The following is a 22,836-nucleotide window of genomic DNA, read 5'->3' as shown; positions in this document are numbered from 1 at the left end:
TACCTTAGGACAGAAAACATAGAATGGCAGAGATGGAAGGGAGATAAAGCATTCACTATAAAAAGGTCCCTAAGGAGAGTCTAATCCAACCTCCTCGTTTTTTTAGATGAAAACCCTGAGACCTGTCAGAACAAAAGTGACCTGCCCAGGGCCATAGGAGTGCTAGGTGGAAGAAGCTGCACTAAAGCTTAGTTCCCCAGCCCCCCAGCCCCAATTCTCAGGTCTAATAAGCTTTCAATCATTTCATAGTTGTGCAGTTACTCTGAAATGTCCCATCTTTAACTCACTTAGTGAATCCCAGTGATTCTACAAAGTCACAGGAGGGAATTGTCTGTGAGCAATCAGTGACTGTAATTAAATAGTTACTGAGATCTTTTCATAGTGATTATGATTTCATAACATATAGGTTTTTATTTGTTGCTTTTTGAGGTGTGTGTGTCTGTGTATATGTATGTGTGCATGAAGGTTTGGTATCTGATTATCTAGATCTGTGGCATAAAAATTGGAAACCCCTCCCTCCATTTACTAGTGAAGAAAGGACAAGTTGTCCTTTTTTGTCCGACAGGACAAGTTCAGAGTTTTAGACTCCCTACTGACTGCAAAATACAAAGGGAAAAAAAAAAACAATAACAAGGCCTGAAACTTGAATTGGATGATCATAAAGACCACACTTGACCTGGAAAAAAAATAAGGAAATGCATAAATCCAGTAGATGTATTAGTTCATTGTTAAACTATATTGTTTCCTCCCTCTTTGCTCTCTGGAGAGGGAGGGATGAGAGCTACATTCAGAAGCCAAGGTGATATAAGTGCAAAAGCAGTCCTTATAAAAACTTTTTAAACAGCTTTAGGTTCCCTTTTAGGCTCTCTTTCTCTTTTCTACCTTCTAGAAATTCTCCCTAGAAATGATTTTCAATAGAATGTTCTCTTATGGGGTTGTTTTGTCTGCAGCAGCAATCTGAGGAATTCCCTTACATCATCTCTCCCCACTCTCCAAAACCTACAAAAGCTTCAGTAGCCTAAAGGCCAGACTCCTCAGTCTGACATTCAAGGCTCCCTCAAAGCTCACTTTTTTAGTCGTCTCAGATAACTCATCTTTATCTTGCTGAATTCAATTTGATCAATAGTCATTTATTCAGTACCTTGCACGTCTTCCAAACCTTACGATGCACTTAGAAAGATACAAAGTTGAGATAAGATAACCTCTGGGAGCAGATAGTCTGATAGAGGCATAAAACACCAAGAAAAGGGTCATGTATAATATCATATGGCATTTGCATTAGGCAGGTTCAAGCAAAGCAATATGAGGAATCCAAGGGGGGAATATTAGTCCTGACTGGGGACATGTCACTGTAGTGGAAGTGACACTTCAGATGGACTCCAAATTATGAGAATTATTTCAACAGCTAAGAAGTAAGGGAAAACGAATACTAGGAAAAGGGAAAGGAATGACCAAAGACATGGAGAGAAGTTTGTATATAGTATGTTCAGGGGTAAGGAAAAAGTTCTTTAGGTTGAGTGAGGGAAAGGAAGTAAACAAAGATAAAGCTGGAATGGTTGGGTGGTGGTGCCTAATTGCCATTGTCCTTGAACTACTTGTTGAGATTTACTTGGTAGACTAAAGGGAACCAGTCAGTTTTGGATCAGATCTTTGTATAAGACCATGTGCCTAATGGTATACAGAAGATGAAATGGAGTGCAGAGAGAGTAGAGGAAGGAAGTCCTGCTAGGAGATTGTTGTCCTAGAAGGTGGCAATGAAGATTGGTATGAAGGTGCTGACAGTTGGAATAATGTTACAGAGGTAGAATGAACACTTCTTCTAAGAGACCCTCCCTGATCCACCTTCCACCCAATAATAATATTTCTTCCCTAGGACCTCACATGGAATTTAATGGACCTTAGAAGTCAATCTAGTCCATTTGACAAATGAGAACTCAATGACTAATAGAAATTAAATGATTGGTCCAAGGTCAGAAAGACATTGAGTCAAAATAAGGGATTTTGAACCTAGAACCTCTTTCTAAAACTACAGCACTCTTTCTACCATCTTAGATTTACTCACATGGTATTAGTAGCTGATTGTCTTAATGCATGTAGGCTAGATCTAGAATTTGAAGGACGCTGAGAGGCCATCTAGACTTCCTATGGATAAGTACAGGCTCTGGGAACTCTTTGGAAGTCTCCTTGAATCTTCCCACTGGATCTGGCATTCACCTGAGGCTATAAGCCTTTCATTATCTTTGTGCCCAATTCTCTGTTACCCTAAACCCAGACTAGTCCTCCATCATCTGTTATCTCCAGATAGCCTTCTGCTACTTCCCACCCTTAATCCCATTCTCTTGGTTGCTGGAGTAGGATCTCTAGTCACCACAGTCTATTGGCTACTCCCATCAAGATCTTCCCTGGACTCCTCCTCTAGTCACCCCAGACTACTTGACCACTGCTAGATCCCTCCCTCCATCTTTCTGTATATAAGACCTATCTTATTTCCATGAAAGTGCTCAGATTCAATCTGGCCCACAGGCATTAGCGATATAAATGCTCAGATTCCTTAAGAATCTACCCCATATGTTGTATCTCTAATAAACTATTTTTCTTTGGCTGAAAGAAGGCTTGGTGGAATACATTTGGGCAGGGCCTGCATATCACTATTTCTGGCTCCCAGTACCCCTAAACCTCAATGGTCTGACACCCCCAACTTTTCTTCCAATGTACATCATTTACTCTCCTGGAATTTATCCCTATCCCTGTCAGAGGGAACCAAGAATCTCTCCATTTTGACCTTTAGACCCTCCCCCTCCTCCCAATATTTGTGGGATATGCGTATGGGGCAAGCACTATGATATATACTAAGGAGAATGGGCTTTGTTATCAGCTTCCTATATGCATCTTGAGAACCCCCAGGCCCTTCCTGATGCCTTACAGCTAAACTCTTGTTATGTGTATTACCATTCCCAATTTAAACCTGAGCTCCTTGAGAACTTCTCTGCAATTTGTAACCCCAGAGCTTAACACACTGCTTCCATAAAATTGTGGTTAATAAATGTTTTTCTTTCATTCCAACTAAGATGTTCAAGTTTTCTGTTTCAGCATTCTGTGTACTCATATGCCAGCTCAGACTGTATTCTAAAGGTTCTTCCATCTTCACAGGTCTAAGCTCACTTTTGGCTCTGATGCTCTGTTTCAAGTTCCCTTCCAGCTCAGGAAACATGGTACAAAGGGAAGAATGCTGACTCTGGAGGCAGAGGATCTGGGTGCACATTCTATTTGTGGTTCTTACTGCCTATATAACATTTGGCAATTTCTTTGAGTCTCATTTTCCTTATTTATAAACCAGGGGAGTCAATCTGATAACTTCTGAGGCCCCTTCCGGCTCTAGGTCTATAATTCTACAAACCCCCATCAGATACTGTCTAGGTGACTTTGCCATTTAACTGCCTGAGGTTTAATTTCTTCATCTGTAAAATGAAGGGATTTGGTTTGATGGACTCCAAGAGCATGATCTTTTTAACCCTTGAAGACCTCATGTTCCCTGTTATAAATCCTGATGTTTTATATTCTCCACCTCTATACTTCAATGACGTTTCATCAGGACAGAAAAATCCAAAACCTTGGACTGTTATTTCCGGTTTAACATTAGATAACTACCTTTTTAAGTTCTCTCTTCGCGATTGCTCTGGATGCTGCAGAAACCTTCTCTCTGGCTTCTTGTTGGCTTTAAGAGAGAGAAATAGGAATCATTTCAAGTACAGGGCTATTGTCAGAGAAGATTGTTATGTCTGACATTGAATGAAAAGAACAAAGGGCCCTGGTCCATATGCCTGGGCTTTGCTAGATTTTGCCTAAGGGAACATTTTTAATAAGTAAACAAGCATTTATTGGGCATCCAGGAAAAAAATATCCCAGCGTAAGTTTCTATGTTGAAAACTCTGAGATCCTCAATGACCCTTGGCAAAGGCACAAAGGAATGGGAACAAATGATTCAGAGTTTCTCTCCACCAGCACCTCCCTCCTCCCAACCTCCATTCCCCAATGTCCGTAAGCTCTTCTGCAGACATCTCTTGACTCTCATACTCACAAGAAGGCTTCACACATGGAGCATGTGTTGCCATGCATCTTGCCATCCAGACCCATGATGGGGTCATTCTCTCGGGTGCAGGCAAGGTGACCATCCCTCACATAGTTTCTGTATTCACTGCACAGTTCCTGGCCATTGGTGAGAGAAGGAAAACAAGGCTCAGTATTATATTATGGATATTGTTTATTTATATCCAAGCTGTTCTTTCTGAGCAAGATAGAGCTTAGTCTGCTTTTTTCAAACTAAACTTGAACCCAAGTCCCTGGCTCAGGGCCTATCTCATTTATAGGTCACTGGGTCTGGTCCAGGAAAGGATGGAAGAGTCCAGAATGGCCATGGAGGCTACTGAGTCTCCCAGGGAACCACAGATCCACTCTTTGCCTCAGTTGATCTTTGACTTGTTAGGCAAAGGATCTCAGCACATTGGATCTATATTTGTGGATTACAAATATACTGAAGGCTGGGCTCTACTTTCTATAATCCACCAATAATTTCCTTTCCCCAGCAACCTCCAGGCATTCTCTACCTCATCCAGAAAACTCTTTATCCTCAATGACCTCCCCAACAATTTTGCACCCCTCAGTGAGACCTGAGCAATTCTCCTTCTCCAGTTAACCCTGAGCCATGATCACCCTCATCAAATCTTGAGTATTTCTTTGCTCCAAGAAAGTTCCACTCCAGAAATAGACCAGTAAAACTTGAGTGTATTTCATTACAGACACAGAAAAATCTTAAAAGTTCTATACACTGTAATTTCCTATCTCCTGTGAACTCAGAGAACTTCCTTACCTTGTCCTACCCCTTACCCTAAACTGGAATGAAATTCTCCTTCCCCATTGGATTCTGTGCCATTATCCACCCTCTACCACTCTCAACAATTCTTCAGAAAATCCAAAATAATCCTCTGACCCAGTTGATTATAGTGGTCATAGAGAAAAACATAACCAAACCCAATGATTCTGGGATCAGAAGAGCTGGGTTCAAATTCTGTCTCAGCCACTCACTACTCTTGTAACTTTAGGCAAGTTCACTTTCCTAGGTGAGCGGCTTGGACTACATCATAGATGTCTTACTCCAGGCCCGTGGGCAACAAGCAAAACTCCTGAGTTTAACTAGAACAAGATTGAAATACAATTGGGAAATAGCTAACAAAATAAACAAAAATATATTCAACATAGAAAATATTAATTTGTGGTTTTCTAAAGTCAATATTCAATGGCAAGGATCTGTTTCTATTTGAGTTTGACACCATTAGACTAGATAACCTCTGAATGTCCTTCCATCTCAAGAGATGATTCTGATTTTAAGTTTCCCAGTCAACTGAGAGTAAGAATAATAACTGGCATTTAGATAGTATTTAAAGTTTGCAAAGTCACTTAACCCCTGTTTGTCTCCGTTTCTTCAACTGAAAAAAAAGGGGATAAAAATAGAATAAAATAAATAAATAAAATAAAAATAGAGCCTGCCTAGCAGATTTGTTTTGAGCCTGAAATGTGATAGCATTTATAAAAAAAAAAAAAAACAACCCTTAGCACAGTGCCTGGCACATAGTATGTTCTGTATAAATGTTTATTTACAAAGTGCTCTATAAATATTGTCACATTTTATCCTTATAATACCTTTGTAATACTGTAATTATTACCGTAACCCTGAGACATAGATTCTGCTGTTATTCCCATTTTATAGATGTAGAAACTAAGACACAGAAAGATATGTGACTTGATCAGTCACAAACAATAAGTATCGGAAGCCAAATTTGAACACATCTGCCTGACTGTCTACAGATAGAACCCAGAGTTCTATCAGCTGAACTACCTTCCTGCCTCAGGTAATTCTCTGCTTGTTTCAAACCATAATCTTCCATGTCCAGAAATCTTTAGAAATGCTCTACCTAGTAACCTCCAGGCAATTTTCTCTCACCAGAAAACCAGAAGCAATGCTCTGTTTCTGGTAGACATGAACTGCTGAGTGCTTCTCTCCCCCCTTGAAGTTTTAAGTGGCTTTTGTTTGTTTGTTGTGATTTTTGTGTTTGTTTATTTGTTTTCACCCAGAACAACGACAAAGTGATTCTCTGCCTCTAGCAAAGCAGATAAATCCCTGGGTGAAGGAGCTATGGCCGACGCATCCTTAGGATCACCTGCTCTCTGTGAGATTCAGACTTATGCTCCAACTCTGGTGAGCCCTGAGCAGTCCTCTCCAGCAAGTCCTATGCTGTCCGTTCTCCAACTCCAACAACAGAGAAGATGGAGGTTGTCCAGGCTCTGCCACGTCCTATCCATGTGATCTTGGCTGAAGCCACTAAGCATTGTCTTACTTGTACAGTGAGGAGATCAGCACAGATGAATCTAAATGTTTCCAATTCTAAGTGCACAAGGCCATGATCCACAAGTAAGTCACACCAACCCTTTGGGCCTTGGTTTCCTTATATACAGAATAGATAGAATAAAAATTCCTATTCTGCTTTGCCACCTTGCCAGGGCACAAGTCCCTACCAGAGCTGAGACAATGCAGCGAGAAAATGGATACAAAGGATTATGTGAACATAAAGCTCTATGTAAGTGTTCATTGTTAGCATCAGCCATGTGACAGAAAACTTCGGTGTTACCATGGTTCATACGACAAGATGGGATAAATAATTTTCCTTGAAACAGTTGACATAGAGAATTTTTAATATTTGATTAGTGGGCCAGTTAGGTGGCACAGTGAATAGAGCACTGGCCCTGGAGTCAGGAGGACCTGAGTTCAAATCCGGCCTCAGACACTTAACACCTACTAGCTGTGTGAACTTGGGCAAGTCACTTAACCCCAATTGCCTTGCCTTCACACCTCCAAAAAGAAAATAAAAATAAAATTTTTGATTAGCTTTTGCATGATTAATAATACCATCTCCAGCACTTATAAAGAGTCCCTCTGGGTTCATCAGCAGTGGTAGCATCATTCTGTCCACCAATTCATGACTTCCTCCTCCAGTGAATGTCACATGTTAAGATGGAGGGGTCAACAGGTTATCAAAGACTATCCCAAAAGAAAACAAGATCTAACAGATGCTCTCAAGGTAGGAAGGCTTAAATACAGACCCTACAAAATGTTGTCTGAGGACCAACCTAACTAGAGGCTATCTATAATGCCCCTTACCATAAGCTAGTTTGGCCACCAGACGGACAAAGATATTTTGACTTATAAAAATTCATGCAAACTTTACTAAGGCAAGGAAAAGCTATGATTTGTATTAGTGAAAGTAATACCAGAACTGAAAAAAATCACAGGTCTTTTGAGATATTAAAGTCATTATTAGTAGTAGGAATAATTATTGTTTTTTATTGTAATCGTGTTCTTCATTTACAATTACATAGCACTTTGTGGTATATACAATACTTTCACACCATCGGTTTCATTTGATCATCACAACACTCCTATGCATGAGTCAGTAGTCCTTAAATAACAATAGTAATAATAATGTCTCTGTGGGTGTTTGTACACCTCTATCCATGGTCTAAAAGCAACTTGGTTATTTATAGATTTTCTAATTCTGATGAAATCACGACCTTGGATCGTGGATTCATGTTTTTCTTTGCATACCAACTTACTGTATGTATGTGTATATGTATATATACACACAGAGATAGATAGGTAGATAGATAGATAGATAGATAGATAGATAGATAGATAGATAGATAGATAGATAGATAGACAGATAGATTGATAGATTGATTTTATACATATACACACATGCATATTGTGCATGTTTAGAGTAGGTAAAGGAGAAAGAGAGAGGAAAGGATTTGCCAAAATTTCATTACTATAGAGGAATAGAGTTGAAATTTCTTTCCAGATCTACTGACTTTCAGTCCAGGGATCTATCCATTACATGCACTATGTGTAACATGACCTAGAAAGGCATTAGATTTGGAACTGGAAGGCTTAGGTTCAAATCCTGTTTCTGCTTCTCACTGCCTGAATAATCTTTAGAAAAAACACAACCTTTCTGGTTCAGATTCCACAAAAATAAAATTCTAGAAATAGATAATACAGCACCTAAAATTCTTTCAAGTTCTAATTCCTATGAACTAATTAATAACAAAGCTAAACACATATTCCCATAACAAGGGAAAAAAAAAGGTTTTATGAATGTGTATTTGAAAGATCTACTTAATAGGATTTAGAGTCAGAAAAGAATTTAAAGGTCATCTAGTCAAACTCCCTCCTTTTACAGATGAAGAAACTAAGGTTGAGAGAGAGAAAAGACCTTTCTCAAGCTCAATTAGTTTAGTAAGTAGCAGAACTGAGATATGAACCCAGTGTCCCGACTGCCCATCCAGTGTTCTACTATACTAAACTTCCTTTAATTTATAAGAGCAAGGCTTGACCTTTCTGAGACCCATGGGCATAGAAGGGCATGAGTGGCACAGGTGAGATGCAGTTAATAGAAGAGGTTACCTGTGCACAGCTGATGGCTGTTCCTTATGGGAGATTCCCAAGGAACTCAGCAGGTATTGAAAAAAGGGTAGGATATGAAAATAATTACCTGAATTGCTTCTCTCTTGACCTTTTTTTCTGCATCTGCTTTTTTCTTCTCTTCTTCTTCCAGTTTGCTGCACATAGGAAAGAAAGGGTGAAACTGAATGCCAGGCCACCAACTCCCCAAGGAATCTCTTTTTTGCAACAATCTGTTGCCCAAGGCCAGATGTAGCTTAGTTTGGATTATATCAAGACCAAAGGGTAACACTGATACAGCCACGATTGCTACAGCCTAGACAACAGTTTTCTTCTAGTCTTTTCTCATAAACTCTGGAGGTTTGAGAACTAGAGCACCTGATGACCCACGAGCAACTACCGTGTTTCCCCAATAATAAGACCTATCCCTAAAATAAGCCCTCCCCTTACTGTGTAAGATTCCTCTAAAAAAAGCCCTCCCCCGAAAATAAGCCCTATTGAGATTGCTACTGTAGTGAAGGTGATCCCCTGAGCTACACGCTACATTACGGTACCCTCTGTATGCACCGTCCCCCCACCCCGTGAAACACACGCCACGCGCCGAGCTGCATCCAATTAGAGCTGCAGCAGTGAGCGCGTCATCCTGTTCTTCCCCAGTGATTTGCTTATTGAATAAAGGTACATTTTTTTTGTTCACATTTACCTGTTTATTAAAATTGCTCTCAATGTTCATTAAAATAAGCCCTCCCATGAAAATAAGCCCTCTGGTGTTTTTCTGTCCAAAAAAATTAATAAGACACTGTCTTATTATCGGGGAAACACGGTAGTTCAATGTTGATGAACAATGAGATTATCTGAAGTGAACAGTGCAGTGTCCTAGGAGCTGCTAATCCATTTATCCAAGAACCCCCTGTGGCTCTTCTTCCCTCTCTCCCTGTTTGCCTGATCTCTGTTGTTCTATTGTCTGGCCCTCTATGTCCTTGCCTTCCTTCCCTTCTCATATTCTTTCTTTTCATTCTTTCCTTTCTTATTTTTTCCCTTTCCCCCCTCTCTAATTTCTTTTCTTCTGTCACAACCTCATGCTATATAACTAATTATATAATATACATAGTTTATTATATAACATAACTCTTTCCCATCTTTCATTTTCCTTTCCCATCTCTTTTTGATCCCTCTTATGATTATTTAGTTAATATTCTTTTCTGGTATTTTTTTAAATTAGTACCAAATAGTTGTGATAATTAATATTTTATAATGTAGTTTGAGGTCTTATAATACAATGGCTTCTAAACCGGTACTTTAAATTATTATTTCCCAAAGAGTATTCTAAAAATATAATGGTATAATCAAGATATTGTGAGCTTTCCCCTCACTATGCGTTTTCAAGGTAAAAGTTGTCAAGGGACAACTGGAGGATGTTGTGGGAATTTTGTAGAGGTATGGATTAGATTGGACAGCTTCAGAGGTCTCTTCCAACCCTGAAATTGTGTCACTTCTTTTTATTTCTGGTGCCTGGCATAACATCTTATACAAGGAAGCTATTTAATAAATGTTAATTTATTTAATTCTAAGGTGACACTAGAGTCAAAGGCGGCTCAGTGGATAGAGCACCTGGAGTCAGGAGGACCTAAGTTCAAATCCAGCATCAGACACTTACTAGCTATGTGACACAAAGCAAGTCACTTAACCCTGTTAGTCTCAGTTTCCTTATCTGTAAAATGAGCTGGAGAAGGAAATGGCAAACAGTATCTTTGCCAAGAAAACCCCAGGAAGTGTCACAAATAGTCAGACTTGACTGATTAACAACAAATGATTCTTTTCCCCTAATTCTTTCTTTTCCCATTTTTTTCCAATCTATCTCCTTGATCCCAAACTTCTACAGATTCCTCTCCTCCTAAGCTGGATAGGATAATAGATAAATAAGTACACACACATACATATATACATGTATATTATGCATAATATGAAATTATTTTGATTTTGATTTGGGTATTTTCCATGGCAAAAGCATTTTTAAATCATTAAATTCAGTTGTTTTTTACTTGATGTTGCTTTGATGTATTTTTAATTATTTTCTACATGAGTCAGTAGTCCTTAATAGTGAGTGTGTGTGTATCTCTGTCAATGATCTAAAAGGAACAGTAAATATTTGGTTATTTATAGATTTTCTAATTCTGATGAAATCACAACCTTGAACTCCACAGACCTAGAGTCAAGTGTCATGAATCCTAGATGCATGTTCTCCTTGGCATACCAATTCAGTATATATATGTGTGTGTATCTATATATATACATATATACACGTGCACATCACGTATACATACATATTACAAATTCAACACAACATCACAAACTTCTTGAGACATGAACAATAAGAAAGAGAAGCATAAAAAGTCATGAATTTCTATACATTCAATATTTTTAAGCATATATTTGTGTTCATGCATCAGAGAGAACTTTAAAAAATAACAAATTGTTTCATATTTTTACTTATACTGTATCTTTCCCTGTCTTCACTATGTGCAACTTTTAACATATTTATTGTGGTTCTTTTTTCCCCCATATCTCTCACTCATCACCAAGACCCTCTTCTATCCTACCCCCCCACCACACACACACACACACACACACACACACACACACACACACACACAACTTGCTTTGTGACCCTGAGCAAATCATTTAGAAGTCTGGAATCAAGAAATTGGAAGGATGGTGAAAAGGAATGCCCTCCCTCTGTAGCATCCCCACCCAAGTGCTCTTTACACCTCAATTAGGATCCAAGCACATGTACTTACAAGATGCTGGCACACATGGAGCACTTATTGCCGTGAATTTTGCCATCAGGCCCTTGGACAGGATCATTTTCCCTAGTGCAGATGAGGTTACCGTTCCTCACTTGGTCCCGGAATTCACTGCACAAAGCCTGGGAAATCCAAGGGAAAGTTGTCATTCTCTCTAAGTTCCTCTGCCTCCTCAGTCTACATCCTGCTTCCACCTGTTCCTTCAGAGCTTGATCAGCCTTCAAATCCTAGTTTCCCTGAGAACAGAAACTTCCTCATGGGAAAATACACGAGGGAATTCGTCAAAGCAAGAACTCTCATTCCACACCCACATTGCTTTGATAACTACCGTGTCTGCTTCTCTCTTTGCCATTACTTTTGCCTCTGCAGCTGCTGTTTCTCTCGCTTCTTGTTGGCTAGGGGAAGAAAAAAAAAACAGAATTGAAGATCTATCTGAAAGGAAAACAAGAAACTGAGGGAAACTCTTACAGTAAAATTTTCTGATGAAGGTCTTATGTCTCAAAATGTTTATGACAAAATGAATCGAATTTATAATAATATGTGTCATTCCTCAGTTGATAAATGATAAAAAAATATGAATAGGCAGTTTTCAAAAGAAGAAATCAAAACTATCTAAAGTCATATTTAGAGAAATGCAAATTCAAACAATTCTGAGGTACCACCTCACATCTATCAGATTGATTAATATGACAGAAAAGAAAAATTTCAAGTGTTGGAGAGGATGTGGGAAAATCAGAACACGAATTCACCTTGGTGGAGTAATGAACTGATCTAACCATTCTAGAGAGCAATGTGGAACCATGTCTAAAGGGCTATAAAATTGCACATATTCTTTGACCCCGAAATACCACTAGTAGGTCTGTATTCCAAAGAGATAAAAGAAGAAGAACCTATATGTACAAAAACATTTCATAGTAGCTCTTTTGGCAGCGGCAAAGAATTGGAAAATGAGAAGATGCCCAATCACTGGGGCATGGTTGACCAAATTGTGGTATGTGATGGTAATGGAATAGTATTGTGGTATAAGGAATGACAAGCAGGATATTTTCAGAAAAATCTGCGAAGGCTTATATGAACTAATAGAGAGTGAAGTGAGCAGAACCAGGAGAACATTGTGTAAAGTAACAGTGATATTGTACAGTGACTAACTATAAATGACTTAGCTATTCTCAGCAATACACTGATCCACGAAAATTCTTAAAGACTTATTGGTGAAAAATACTATCCACCTCCAAATAAAGAACTGATGGAGTCTGAATGCAAACTGAAGCATATTTTCTTCACTTTTTTGTTTGCTTTTTTTGCAACATGACTAATATGGAAATATGCTTTATGTAATTTTGCATGTATAATTGATGTCACATTTCTTGCTTTCTCAATGGGTGGAGGAGGGGTGTGAGAAAGAAAGTGAATTCAAAACTCAGATTTTAAAAACCTGAATGTTAGAAATAAATAAATTTCAAGAGTTATCTGAGCACAGGGCTACTGCTCAAGAGGGGAAGTGGTCTGTCTTGTGTCTACATTTCCTTAAACCATAGCTTCTGAAAGTTCTTAGTATTAGAGAAAGACAAAGCCCATTGTCTCATAGAGCTTCGATTAATATCCTGCAGATGTGGAAAGTAGCTGAACTTGAGGCCAAGAAACATGGATTCAGATTCTAGCTTCAATAGTTCCTCACTGCCTTACTTTGGGCAAGTCAGTTTCCTATTCCATGCCTCAGTTTATCCCTCTATAAAAACAAGTGATATTTATATAAGACTTTAAAGTTTGCAAAATGCTTTACATATATTATCTCATTTGATCGTCACCCCAAAAACCCCTATGAGCTGGTTACTCATATGATGCTCATTTTGAAGATTACAAAAAATAAGATATGCATAATTGATATCATATTGCTTGCCTTCTTAAAGGGTAGGGGAAGGGCAGGGGAGAAAAAATTTGGAACTCTTTTTAATTGAGTGCAGTTTCTTTACCTATAATTAAAAATATTTAATGAAATAAAGAAAAAATATATGGAAGAAAGGAAAGAAAAACGAGACTGGAAAATTGGATAAATTGTCTGTGGTCCCACTGCTAATAAATGTTTCAGGTAGCATTTGAAGGCAGAAGCCTTCCTAATTCCAAGTCCAGTACAGAATGCACTCCACCATACTGCTTCCCAAAGTCAATGGGTTGTTGTCAGATCCCTTCTAGCAAACTAAATTTCAAGATCTGATAAATTCCTCTACTCCTTTGTGCCTCAATCTAGTCATCTATAAAATTGAAATGATGATAATCTTTGTACTTCTTAGCCCACAGTCTTCGGGGAAGAAAAGCAATCTGTAAACCCTGAAGTACTATAGAAATAACAGAATATTCGCAGGAAACTCATGATGTCTGTCTCCCTTCTAATAAGCAATGTCTCCCTTGTTCTCTCCCGGGGCAATGCAAAGTGTACTGCATGTCCTTGGAACAGCAGCTGACTGCCAACAGCTCCCTCCTGAAAGTAATCCAACAACTTTCCGTGTTATCCTAATTCTTGCTGCGGTTGTTTGTCCTTCTGTTTCCAAAGAGAACTGATCAGGAAGATGATTCCATGACTCACAAAGTGAATTGGATTTACGTGAGAATGGACTGTGCAAAGTCACCAGTCCACTTTCTCCCTTGGAGCCATCTGGGTACAGTGGCAAGACATCAATCAAGACGAATATAGATGCCGTTCACCTTAAATCTTATAGATTGCAGAAGCCTGATGCTTCAGTATTGATAATACTTAGGGTCAGCATAGTACAACAGAGAAATCTCTGGTTCTAGTATCAGGACATGTGAGGTCAAATGAATAAATCATTTAAGTGCTCTGGGACTTGGTTTCACTGGCTATAAAATAATGAAGTTTGCACTGGTTGACATCTAAAGTTCTTCTGAAATTCTAGGAGCCAACCTTGACTACCACTCAGACCCCTAACTCAGAAGCACTGGGTGCCTGACACAGAAATGGATTATTACAGTGCCAGATTCTCTCAATGGAGGATATTGTCTTTACTTTCAGCCTAGGTACGAAGAGAACTGAAGAGACTGAGTGTAAGCAACTCTAGGAAACCCCACCTCACTCCAAACCCTGGAAGTTAATCCCTCCCTCCTTTTTTCCAGTTCTATTAATAATTCAGTCCATACTCACAAGAAAGCTTCACACATAGAGCATGTATTGCCATGCATTTTGCCATCCAGGCCCAGAATGGGGTCATTCTCTCGTGTGCAGGCAAGGTGGCCATCCCTTATGTAGTTTCTGTATTCACTGCACAGCTCCTGGTCATGGGGGGAAATAATAATAACAATAAAATAACAACAACAATAATAGTTATAATGTTCCTATTTCTATAGCACTTTAAAGTTTATAAAGTGCATTCCTCATAATAATCTCATGAGGCAGGAATGAGAAGTATTATTATCTCCATTTTACAGATGAAGAAACGGAGTCTCAGAAAGGGTTCCCAACGGTCACACGAAAGTAGAAGACCTTGGATTGCAAGCCAGATTCCTGACTCTAAGATTAATTCTCATTCCACTATACCAAGCAACTTCCCTAGAACCCACAAGTGAGAATTCCATTTTAGACACTCCCTTCTAATCCCAGGCCCCCAAACCACCCACACAGAGTTGGCAAGGGGGGAATTTTTGAAACTGGTTTCCATTTTCAAGGAGACCTAAAAGGCTAGGCAGCTGGGCCCTCTGAGTCAGTTCTACCAGTTCATTTTTTGTCTTCAAGGATGACCATGCCTGTTTTTGGAGGGCCTGTATAAGTTTCCACCACCACCACTGTAATGAAATATTATTTCAAAACTCCATATTTCTTAGGTGTGTGTATTCACTCTCTTGATGGATTCCAGAGTGGGAGGAAGGAGCCCTAGGGTTTAGATGTTAGCTCTCCAAAAAAGTCTATTTGAGAATGCACTGAAGAGATAGTGGATGTGAAAGGAATTACCTGCACTGTTTCTCTCTTAACTTTGTTTTCTGCCTCTACATTTTTCTTCTCTTCTCTGTTTCTATTTTCCTCTTCTTCTAGTTTGCTGCATGTAGGAGAGAAAACCAGAGGTTGAATTGAATGTCACCTTGTCTTAGAGAACAGGGATGGAGTATTCCTCAAACTACTGGTTACTAAAGTCAGAGAAAACAGTCTCTTTTCTTATTAGAATGTCAGCTCCTGGAGGGCAGGAGCTGGTTTGCTGTGATTCCACAAAGGGTATGGTGCATACTAAATGTTTCATAAAAATGTATTGATTGCCTGATAGATTTCAGGCTAGATTGAGTCTTTGGGAAGATTTCATCTCACAGGAGTAATGCTGGTGAATACCCGCAGCTGCAGGTAAGAGCATAATTTCTTCCATCAAAATAGAGTCTCTAGAGGATTGAAAATAGACACTCTAATAGCTATGAGGAATGTTTAATCACCTAATTCACATTTTATGCTAATTTATAGGAGTTAATTGGAAAACACTGTACCATTGTGGGAATGGTCCTGCTCTGCAATCAGACTCTGAGTCCTAGTTCTGATTATGCCATGCGATGTTTGACCAGGCACTTGTCCTCTCTGAAGCTCATGTATATTACATTGATACTACCTGCCCTTCGAGGTTTCTGGGAGGAAACCTAAAAACCCTATAGAAATGGGAGTTCATCTTATTTTTAAAACTTGTCTCACTGGGTGTTGTGAGGAAAATGCTTTACTAACTTTAAAGTGTTATAAAATTTGAACTATTCTCTAGTCAGGTATAGCCAAAGTGAACATGATGCTATCCCAAGAAGAAATTATTAATATCTTCATCTCAAAATTCACTTAAACTTTTTCTCTGCCTTTTCTCTCCTGCTTCCTCAGCCTCCTTTTTTCTTTCTCTCCCTTTTTGATTCTGTTTCCTCCTTTTGTACTCTTGTCCTCTTGCATAGACTTCACTTCCCTTGACCTCTCTTTCCTTTGACCTTTCCAATATATCACACACACACACACACACACACAAATTGTGTGTTCTCTTCTTTAATGTAAAAAGCCTATGTTTGAGTATTTCATCTTTTCCTTTAAATAAATTTAAAAATTTAATTAAATAATATTTTCCTTGTGTGTGGACTTTGATTGTCATTTGTCTTTTTTTTTCACTTCATTCTGTGGATCTACAATAGCCCCTGATTGAGAAAAATTTCCCTAAATTGACTTCAAATCATGCTTACATTTATAGACTTGTTGCTTCTTTTTGGTTATGATTTTATAACTATGAAAAAGAAATATTCGCTGTACTAGTTTCTAGAGGTTAACAGAAAACAGACCTCAGTTGAAGGCATTTTCATTTTAAATGTTATGCTCTTAATTTAGATGATTCAATTGCAGATAATTTTCAGTTTGCATTTGGAGGGTTTGTCATTAGTGAATCTATATTGTTGTGTCCTAATCATAGCAATCAGTTAAAATGAAAAGGAACCTTAGAACAATGAATGTCATTGCTGGACAGAGCCTTAGGACATAGAACATGGAGAAAGGATCCTTAGAATATTGCTCATAAGACATGTTGGTTTGCTTTGTTAAAAAATAATTCCCCCCTTTTTTACTTTTTGTTATAAGGAATAACTCTCTGGGAGGGGAAAGAAAAGTGATATATTGGGAAATGTAGATTTTAAGATAAAAACTAAATCATTGAAAGCTTTATTATTTCTTTTTTGAACAACATAGAATGTCAAAGCTGGAGGGAGCCTTAGGCTACAGAGAACAGAGAATGTCAGAGCTGTCAGTTGATCCACCCATCATTCATTGTATAGGTGAAGTAACAAGGTCACAGGTGTGTTCAGAACAAGACCTCCATCCCAGATCCCCTGACTCTTCATTCCTCTTTCACTACACTACTCAAGGTGTTCTAGATCCATCAAGCAGCAGGCTAGGTTTCTGCACACAAATACTCACAAGATGCTGGCACACATGGAACACTTGTTGCCATGCATTTTGCCATCGGGGCCTTGGACAGGAGAATTCTCCCGGGTGCACATGAGCTTCCCGTCCCTCACTTGGTTTCGGAATTCACTGCATAGATCCTGTGAAAAACAAGAGATTGCTGTTTAGGTAAAGGTCTCTCCTGGTTCCCTCTTCCTCCGTTGAACCTGTATGAAAAGCTAGACCCCTAGCCTGTCTGGATCTCATTTTACTCATCAGGCAAATAAGCGGGGTTCAATTAGTTGGCATCTGAGGTCCCTTTTAACTCTAGACCATAATCATCTGACCTAGCTCTGCCTAGAATCTCTACCCCAGAATCACAGAATAACATAGAAACTATGTAATCCAACCCCCTCATTATAGAAAGGGGGAAAAAAGAGGAATCCCAGAGAGACAAGATGAATATGAATGACAGTCAGGAATCAAACCTACCACTTCTAACTTAAGTTAGAAAGCCCCTTCTGTTATACTGCAGGGGTCATGGTGCTGAAATGCCTTGCTTGATTATTATAGACCAAAGTTCACATCATGGAGCAGCCATCAAACAGATAGGATAAATCCCTTAGGCTGAAAAAGGAAATCCAAGCCTGTCTTTTCAGAAGATGGGTGCTTCTCCTCTGTCCAGAAACTAACTTTTCCTCTTATTGCCCCTTCTCCCCCCCTTTCAGTTCTTTGAAGCCTAGTTCCAGAACCTCATGCCACCCACCTTTCCCATTGTCCCACTATCAACATCGTTGGTGTAACTACCTTGTCAGCTTCTCTCTTTGTTATTGCACTGGCCTTCTCAGCTGCCTTTTCTTTTTCTTCTTGTTGGCTGCAGAAAGAAATGCAGAAAGTCACAGAGAGAGACAGAAAGAGATGAGATACCGAGACAGAGGCAAAGAGAGAGAGAGAGAGGAAAAGAGAGATGGAGAGGAGAGAGACAAAGAGAGAGAGACAGAGAAAGAGGAGGAGGAAGAAAGAGACAGAGAGATGGAGAGATCACTTCAAGTGTAAGAAAATTTTTCACAAGGGAATATGTACTATCCAACACAACATTCTCTTAGCTTAGGTTCTCTGAGACTGCTCAAATTGAAGTACAGAGTCCATATCGCCTTAGGGCCATGCTTTACAAGCAATCAGTTTTGATGGAAACCATGTGAAATGTTAATTTTAAAAACTTGGAAACAAACTCTGACTATGTGACCTTACAGAAGTCACTTTCCCTTAACATCATTTTCTATATCTATAACGTGAGATAATATCGTTGTGTTACCTAATTAACAGTTGTGTTTTTATTATGAGCCTTCATCTGCATAGCAACTTAAGGTTTACAAAGCACTTTCCTCTCAAATATTATTTTGTCCATCTGACAGATAAGGAAATAGGAACTTCAAGAGATTAAAAAATTGGTCCATCATCACACAGCGAATAAGCTGGAAAGCGGAAACTCAAAGTCAGGTCTTTGATTCCATGACCAGAGTGTGCCCTTTTGACTCCACCATGGCTGTCTGAAAGTCCTTTTGTTATCCTGATTCTGTAGACTGAACATTCATTGCTGATAGCCAGTCCACTGGCACACTCCCACTCATACAACTCTGCCCCTTTCTTAGGTTCCTAACTCAGGACCATTCAGCTATCACAGTCAAGAATTTTCTCATCCAAAGAGGCAGACAACCTTTATCAAAGGCATTGAGGAGAGGGGATAGAATATGCAGACCCGTTTGCCAGATAAGTGCCCCAAAAGCAAGTTTTCTCCAAGCCAGGTCTATGTCTTAGCAGTTCCTAAGACTCCAAATAAACATCTTCCTCATAGATTCAAAGCATGTTATTATTAGACTTTAGAACAGCAAATTGTCAGCGTTATAAAGGGCCTTAGAACATAGAACATTAAATGCAGGAGCTGGAAGACATCTTTGAATTACAGTCCTTGAAAGAACTTCACAACATAAAAAGCTAGAATATAACATGGAAAGTTCAAGTGAAAAGGGATCCTAACCTGTAGGGGCTGGAAAAGACTTAGAATACAAATCACAGAAGGGACCTTAGAACACAGAAGATCATATGTCAAAATTTAAGAAAGTATCTTAAAGCCTAGAATATCAGGATTGCAAAGGACTGAGAGTATAAAATAAGGAACCTTAAGACATAAAAAGTCGGGACTGAAGACATCTTAGAACTTAGAACAGAGAATGTCAGAAGTGGACTGAACCTTACAACATGGAACATAGAATGTTAGGTCTGGAAGCAAACTTAGCGATCACCTAATTCAGCCCTCTCATTGTACTCACAAGAAGACTTGGCACATAGAGCAGGTGTTGCCATGCATTTTGCCATCTGGTCCCAGGATAGGGTCGTTCTCTCTTGTGCAGGCCATTAGTCCATTCCTCATATAGTTGCGGTATGGACTACACAGCTCCTATCCACAGGAAGGGAAGGAGGGGTTGACATATTTTTGTTTGCTTGTTTGTTTATTTATTTTTCTACCCATGTACTCTCCCCTCTATTTTTTTAACTTGATGAAAGGCTAAAAGAATAAGGTTTCTATGAGTAGGGAGACCTATTGACCCTAACTTAGAGAATTATCTCCAAGATCTCCTCGAGCCTAGTTAGAAGCAAATGGTGTCTCTCTCATTAGTCAGATCAATTTTTTCAAAGGTTCCTTTAACTTGTATTAATACTATTGTGAAGTTTTTAGCACTCCTAAGTATAAAAAATGGACAGGAGGATGGTAGCATGATGTAATTAGGAGTTTTAAATTGGTTCTGGTCCTCTTCTGCCTTCATCCCTTCTCTGCCAATTACTGTACATGTGGCCTTGGGCAAATCACTTTATTTTTTTTTTGAGATTCAATTTCCTCAGATGTAAATGGAGGATGGTAGTGCTTGCAGTATCTGCTTCCCAGGGTTGTTGTGGAAAAGTCCATTATAAATTTTAAAATGTTAAAAAAATATCAATTATTATAATTGATTGTTTTTCTGACCATGCAAACCACACTCCTCTGAATTTCAGTTTCCTCCATTGTAAAATGAAGTGATTGGACTAACTAAATCATCTTTAAGGCTCAGATCTTCTGGTCTATGATTTTTTCTATGGTAATTCAGGAGATGAATGTCAGTTAAGAGGAAGGAAGGATCTTCTATATGGGGCTAGGGCTTGGGAAGACTTTGCAACAGAGGTGATTTTAGAGAAGGGCTTTAAGGAGTGTATGTAAGGCCTCTGGAGCTAGTGACAAGCAAAGAAAATCCTGGAAGGTTGGAGACCTTAGGACAGGTTTGGGGAGCAATACCCCATAGTCTGGTCTAGCTGGAATGTAGGGTGTGTCATCAAGTTTGCCTAATACTCAAAGGGATAACAAGGTATTATGGAAGGACTTCATGAATCTGGAATTAGAGGGCTTGAATTTAAATCTTGTCTTGTGTGACACTTCCGTGAATTTTGTGTGAATCACTTGTATGAGCCTGAGTAGGTCCCCTTTCCTGTAGGAGCCTCTGTTTCGTCATCTCTAAACTGAGAGTTTTAAATTAGATGATTACCAAGGTCCATTCTGGCTCCAAATCCTATGATACTATGGCTATATGTACACATATATATTTCACCAGGGTTGATGCTCATCTCTGATCTCAAGGTTCCTTGCACTTTGGTCTGCAAGGAGACCATGTGAGTCACAACCCAGGAAGATCTAACTGGGTGGCTTGTGGTCCCTCACCACAAATGAGGCAGTGTTTGCTGATTCTCTCTTATTCCTTAAGTTTTCTTCATTTCTTTTCCTTTCTTCAGCTTCTTTTTGTCTACAAGTGAGAGAAAGAAAGAAAACTCTCTTAAGTAAATATGGAAATAACATTTTTTTTTCCTCCCTCTTCAACATCGCTTGTCAACCATCATCCCTCAGCAGGAATCTCCAGCAGGAACTTTCAGTGATGAGATCTCTAATAAGATACTATGGTGTCACAACCTTTCTCCATAAGTCATCACTCTAAGAAAAATTATCTAGAATTCAAAAAGAGCCAACTTGTCCCCAGAGGGCAGACCTAAGAGCAATGGGGAAAAGTTAGAGGGAGCCAAAATTTGTCCCAACTCGGTAGCAAAGTGAATAAAAGTGTGGAACTTGGGAGTCAGGAAAGCTTGAGTGTAAAACACACATCGGAGTTACTGATTGTATGACATTAAGCATGTAAGTCACTTGACATTTATGTACTAGTTTCCTCATCTGTAAAATGGGGATTATAAAAGCACCTGCTCATAAGGTTATTGTGAGGATCGAATGAGTTAACAAATGTAAAGTGTTTTGCAAAACTTAGAGCACTATATAAATGCTAGCTTGCAATGAACTCTGTTAAAACACTTACATTTTTAGTCCTCAGTTTCCCAACCTTGTAGGCATTTAATTAGGAAATGAATGACTCCAAGTTAAAGACGGTGCATAGGCAATTTCCTCCCGAAAATTCAAGGTTGGGCTAGGTCATTTCTAAGGTCATTTTTCCTCTTAGACTTTGAGGTTTAGGAGCTCTAAAATTCTGAGAATGTAAGGGTGAATTTTCTAAATATTTAAAAGTAGTATTTCAAGTTCTGTGTTTCTTAGAGTCTAAGAAGGTCAAGGTTCTAAGGTTCTGGGATCTAAAGCATCTGAGATTATAAGGTCCTGAAAGATAAAGATTTGGTTCCAAGTCTTCAGTTCTAGGAATCTGTTTTTAGGATTTTGTCATTCTGAGATCCTAAAGTACTGAAAGTTGGTGCTTGACAACTATGGGACAAGCAAAATAGCCTCCTCCCTGCTTGGTAAATGAAATAAACTACTTCAACTCCTCCAGCCCCTAGGATTATAGGAGAAGCATCAGGATCTTTCCCTGATCTTAGAATTTGGGGTCCAAGTGGTTAAGGTAGGTCTGGGGACAGCTTCCAGGAAGGTTTTGAAGAGTGTCTCTAGCTTTATAACTGTGAATCTGAAGAATTTCCCAAGTGTGTGGACCTCAAATATGTATTCATCTTTGATATGAACCTGAGGTGTCACGTGCATTGTGAAATCAAATACAAAATGTGTGTTCATTCATGTTTCCGTGTGAGTACATCTAGGTGTGGTCCCCTGGGCAAGTCTTAGGGAGCATTCACCCACTCAATACACCAGAGGATTAGGGTGGGATGTGTTTGAATGGACTCAGGCCAAAGATTGGAGAAAGTGGTTAGTCTGCATTCTGTCAGTGGGTGATCCTCCAGGACTTGGTTTTGAGTCCTGTGCTATGGGAACATGGGAGTGAGGACAGAATAGGATGCTTCTAGATGCAGGTGAACAAGTCCTCTGTGTACTTGTTGCAGTGACTGAGAAATATGGGTCTAGAGACAATCATTCAAGGGTCTATGATTGCAAAATATGAATAGACATCATACTTCAATTAGTACAATTCTGAGTCCTCATTAGACAGAAAGGAAAAAGAGACTTACAGTCCAAAATACAACATGAGTGTGTATTCGGTTGTGGCAAAAGTGAGGGAGGTTGGGGAAGTGTTCTCTAGTGATGTTATGGATCTGAGGAGCATGAAGAGCCTGGTGTGAGCCAGTCCAAAGTGAAGGGAAGAGAAGAAAGACAACTACAC

At 39.1% G+C, this 22,836-nt stretch overlaps 1 protein-coding gene across 14 annotated transcripts in view; it reads right to left on the bottom strand.

The window, feature by feature from the left end:
- The window catches only part of SPINK5 (serine peptidase inhibitor Kazal type 5), a 74,269-nt gene that overhangs the window by 25,700 nt on the left and 25,733 nt on the right, over positions 1 to 22,836 (bottom strand). For 5 of the 14 annotated variants that reach the window (XM_069102309.1, XM_069102319.1, XM_069102310.1 and 2 more), the window contains 11 exons: positions 20,955 to 21,036; positions 19,537 to 19,664; positions 18,014 to 18,080; positions 17,240 to 17,367; positions 15,278 to 15,362; positions 14,474 to 14,601; positions 11,645 to 11,711; positions 11,311 to 11,438; positions 8,604 to 8,670; positions 4,079 to 4,206; positions 3,649 to 3,715 (listed from right to left, as the gene is read on the bottom strand). In XM_069102309.1, the coding sequence (XP_068958410.1) occupies positions 3,649 to 3,715; positions 4,079 to 4,206; positions 8,604 to 8,670; positions 11,311 to 11,438; positions 11,645 to 11,711; positions 14,474 to 14,601; positions 15,278 to 15,362; positions 17,240 to 17,367; positions 18,014 to 18,080; positions 19,537 to 19,664; positions 20,955 to 21,036 (1,075 nt within the window). The remainder of the gene's footprint in view (positions 1 to 3,648; positions 3,716 to 4,078; positions 4,207 to 8,603; positions 8,671 to 11,310; positions 11,439 to 11,644; positions 11,712 to 14,473; positions 14,602 to 15,277; positions 15,363 to 17,239; positions 17,368 to 18,013; positions 18,081 to 19,536; positions 19,665 to 20,954; positions 21,037 to 22,836) is intronic. The other 9 variants (XM_069102315.1, XM_069102322.1, XM_069102312.1 and 6 more) reach the window with 8 other exon arrangements.

Source organism: Petaurus breviceps, unplaced genomic scaffold (assembly GCF_028583685.1).
Source record: "Petaurus breviceps papuanus isolate PSGF00001 unplaced genomic scaffold, PetGlider_PUasm1.0 551, whole genome shotgun sequence".
NCBI lineage: Eukaryota > Metazoa > Chordata > Mammalia > Diprotodontia > Petauridae > Petaurus > Petaurus breviceps.
This window is presented reverse-complemented; position numbering and strand designations above follow the sequence as displayed.